Source organism: Vigna unguiculata, chromosome 5 (genome assembly GCF_037176805.1).
Source record: "Vigna unguiculata cultivar grain cowpea cultivar isolate G323 ecotype 2 chromosome 5, ASM3717680v1, whole genome shotgun sequence".
NCBI classification, from domain to species: Eukaryota; Viridiplantae; Streptophyta; class Magnoliopsida; order Fabales; family Fabaceae; genus Vigna; species Vigna unguiculata.
In genome coordinates, this window is record NC_140796.1 from 22578622 (window position 1) to 22582931 (window position 4310).

At 32.4% G+C, this 4310-nt stretch overlaps 1 protein-coding gene across 1 annotated transcript; it reads left to right on the top strand.

Moving 5' to 3' along the window:
• The first annotated feature begins 2291 nt into the window (after window positions 1-2291).
• LOC114183953 (uncharacterized) lies at window positions 2292-3427 on the top strand. The gene is made up of 2 exons (XM_028071160.2): window positions 2292-2586; window positions 2877-3427. The coding sequence occupies exons 1-2, from the start codon at window positions 2489-2491 to the stop codon at window positions 3151-3153; spliced, it is 375 nt and encodes a 124-aa protein (XP_027926961.1). The 5' UTR covers window positions 2292-2488; the 3' UTR covers window positions 3154-3427.
• Window positions 3428-4310: the final 883 nt, after the last annotated feature.

A 4310-nucleotide genomic window follows, 5' to 3' on the forward strand; every position in this document is an offset into this window, starting at 1 on the left:
GATTGAATTTGCCTTCCAAGGATTCGCAGGTAATTGTCAGTTGTTGGGGATATGCGGATTTGATTGTCCCCATTCACATCCAAGTAGTTGGAGAGAACCTTTTTTTTTTTCTTTATCTCTGTCACTGATTACAAGACACATAAAATCCCATTTATTTTGTTCATCAAATATATATATTATATATGCGAAATATTATTAAATCCACTCCAGATTACACGTCTCATGATTTGGTTGATTAGTTTTAGCTTATGAACTATAATTAATCGATTGAACCAAAGACGTATACCAGAATTGAGTATATTGGAAGGGAATAAAATGAAATACGCAGTCAAGTACGTTTAGAAAAAATTAAAAACATAATTGTTAGTATTTCCATATCATGAAATTTTCTTTTTGGTTTGCTAAGGAAGTCTACCCAATGTTGGAGTGAAGAAGATACGTTAAAGTAAAGATAAACTGCCATAATGAGTTTGAGGAAAACATTGAGATGTAACATACGAGCAAAAACATCGAGTTAAGCATCATATCACTGTATTTTTCTTTTCTTTCTTTTTTAAATTTTTTTCTTAAAAACCCTTACAAAATTTGTTATGAATAATTTGATTTTTTTTTAAATATTTTTCACAAAAACATTTTTTACAAATAAATTTATAAAAAAATACTTATAAATTTTATAATTTTGTAAGAAATAATTATCCACAAAAAAGTTACCTATCAATTAAAATTTTTTGAAAAAATAATATAAAAATATTTTCTTTTACAAAACTTTATGAAAGAAAAATCTCATAAAATAAGAAAAATTCTAATAGGACTCAAAAAGTATGCATTCTATTTTAATGTTGTTAAAAATAGGGAAAAAAAAACAGTAATGCTAGCATTACCTATTGAATAAACGTCTAGGGATATTTGAAGATTAAGATGATCTTAAACTCTAATTAACTAAAATACTAAAGGAATTTAATAAAACAATTTATATATTATACTACATTAATTTTCGTGAATCATTTCTACAAGCAATTATATCTGATTAACAAATTATTTCGTTCTGGAACCTAAGACCGCCTCTTATACACTTTACTTATCATGAGCTCATCATTTCACAATTATTTAGAATTTATTTATCTACATATTTTAAAGTTCATAAAATATCAATAATCTTTTCTATACTGCAAGCTCTTCTTTTCCTCCTCTGCCTTATTTTCAGTCTCTTTATTTTAACATCATAAAAAATGTAACCGCGTTAATGATTATTATTGCCTCAATTTCTTAAGTTTGTTTTCAACTCCTAAGTAAGCTACTTTATTTTAAAGTATTAAGGACACGTATAATTTTAAATGATTCGTATTTGTATTTCCTAAATTTTAATTATTTGAAGTAAAATATACCCATGGTACGTAGTGTTGCAAATAATTTATTATATAATAATAACTATTATTATTGATTGAGCGTTGGTTAACTTGTGATATGTTAAGTGAAGTAGTCTATTATAGTAATTATATTATTAATGTATAGAATGAGCTAGTTTTGGCATATTATAATCTCGAAAATGAAGTATTTTTATTAAAATGTCTCCTTTTGATGACAACGTTGTATCTCACTAAAATAAAAAAATAAAAAAAGGCGTGTTTAATATAGATTAATAACACAGATAATGACATATTTTTTGTTGAAGATGTTAAATAGGAAAGTGTGAGTAAAATATAATTGCGTTGCATAGGTGTTAACTCTAGCGTGGTATGATTATTACTAATAATAGGGTTGTTTAGGCTTGCGTTGTTAGTTATCGAAATGGTGATTTGTGCAGGAGTGAAATGTTGATGACATGGCTACACCCTCTCATCACCAACTAAGGCAATTCCAAAATCCACAAACAGGACAAAAGCTGATGAAAAGGGAAAGATAGGTAAAAAATGATAATCAAACAACCTCAGCCATGGGTCATAACTGTCTTTTCCCTCACTTTCTCTGCCTGCCCTAACTGAAAATGACTGCGAGCAACCTGTGGTCTACCTGTGAATCAATATAAATATGCCTATTTTATTTTATTTCTTTCTTTAGGTTATAATTATAAAATTTATGCTTCAATTTATTATTAGTATCATCCAAATTCGAATCTTATGGCAATTGATTAAGAAATTGAAATCGATATCACTTGTGCGAGAATAAATATAATTTTTAATTAATTTAATAAATGAAAAATGACTTATAATACATCAGTTTCCAACACCGACTCAACATGCGCACCGGTAATCTTTCTCTATATAAATTATAAACTCTTCCTATCTCTAATCCTCTCTCTACCCTCTTCCTCTTCTTCTTCTACTTCAACTTGGGGTTTCTCTCTCCTCGCAGTGATCATATTCTCTCTTTTTTTTTTTTTTTTCTGTGTTCGTGTGCTCTTTGGCTTTCTGGGTGCGTTTTCTCTCTCCTTTCTCCCCTCCAAATTCTCTTTTTCTCTTCTTTCAATCTTCGGGGCACGCTGAAAACAATGGTGGATCTTCAAACGGTTTGCTGCATGTGCGGCGACGTGGGTTTCCCCGATAAGCTTTTTCGCTGCAACAAATGCCGTCATCGCTTCCAGCACTCGTATGCTCTTTTTCTTCTTGTAGATCATCCCATTCCCTTCTTCTTCTTCTTCTTCTTCTTCAACACGTGCTCACTAAATCACACACATCATCTACTCATAATCATCTTTAATTTTCAGAACCTCTTTTGCCTTCACAACCATCTTACACGAACCACGATCGTGGTCCTACTCATGCTAGCTTTTATCTTCATGGGTAGTTTCATATAGAATATGTATGGTTTTTAATTTTTATTTTACCTTTGTGCTTTTCGCTTTTGAGTATTGGAGTTTAATCAGTCTAGTCTTTCAGGTATTGTAGCAACTACTACGGAGAATTACCGGAGATAGAACTGTGCGATTGGTGCCAGAGCGAGGAGAAGAACCTGAGACATATTGGGTCGAATTCGAAGAAACCGGTGACTGGAAACGAGGCCGGAGCCACCCACCGTTCGGAATATTCCGGCGAGAAAATGATCAAACAGCATGATCATCGTGAAGAGAGTGGTTCTGAGAAGGGGAAGAGTCCCACACCGTCGCCACGACCCGGCACACGCAGGTACAAGCTTCTCAAGGATGTAATGTGTTAAGAGAGGGAAAGGAAACAAAGCTAGAGTCACATCCAAACCAAGAAGAAGAAGAAAAAACAAGATAATATTATAGGTGACTTTTGTGTCTTTTAAAGATGTTTTTGTGTTAATAGCGTGTAGTAGCTTTGCAAAGAGTGTGTTTCTTGAGTGTTTTTCTCTACTATGATCCTTTCGTCTTGATGAGTGGCTTTTGAAGCAAGTTGTGAATAAAAAACAATGCTACTTTAGTATCTACTATATAGTCCCGTAATCTATGGCATAATTAATTAGTTTACGGCTCTTCTCTCCCCTTCTTATCTATTATAATCTTGGTGTTTTTAACTGTATATATTATGTAATTAAGCATAAAGTATATTCACGAATAGCATCAGCAAAATTAATCATGCTGATTTTCTTACGTTTCTTTTTTCTAAAAAGACTACCGAGGATAATGCATGGTACACATGAAGTAGGTTTCGTGCATGAGATTGGTTACTGAAGTGATTGAAAAATAATATTTTAATGGAATCCAACTTGGAGACGCAAAGGGTAATTCAATAGACGCATATATAAAAGCTAAAACTATTAAACACTATTGTATGACTTGCTGGGTTAAGAAATATTAGTGAAGTTAAAGTGAGGTTTTAAGTGAGTTGTTTGTTTTGATGGTTTGCTGGGTTAACTTAAGGGTCTTGAGATGAATTGAATGCATTGGTTTCCTTTTGGGCGAAGATTTCATAGTACCAGAAAGCCTGCCATAACTTTTTCAGATTCATTGATAGCCTTTAATTGCTAGGCCCTCTCTATTATTGTCCATGTCAAAGAAAATGAAGGTTGTTGATGTAAAGATTTTCACCACGTATTTTTGTTTGATGAGCATGTTTATAAGAGATGAAAGTGTAGGCAAGAGTTTTGGTTGTTGTTGGTGGAAAAAGAAAGTGTTGAAGAGTTGACACAGGGTGATTAGACGAAGTAGAGTTTCCAGTTGCGGTGGTTGTTTGTAGACCATACATTTATGTGTTGAAAATGTGTTGATATTTTTGTAGGAAAAGTTTGTACAGTGTTGACCCGTAGTTTGTGAAATATCTCTAAAGTACACAAGCTGATAAGGCCTCTCTCCCTGTGCCTGTTCTGTCCATTTATTAGAAACCAACAAATACTTTCTTGTTGTGGTTTTG

Coding starts and splice junctions, on each gene's coding strand:
- LOC114183953 (XM_028071160.2), top strand. CDS start 2,489: ATGGTGGATCTTCAAACGGTTTGCTGCATGTGCGGCGACGTGGGTTTC. Junction 2,587..2,876: donor CGTCATCGCTTCCAGCACTC/GTATGCTCTTTT, acceptor CTAGTCTTTCAG/GTATTGTAGCAACTACTACG.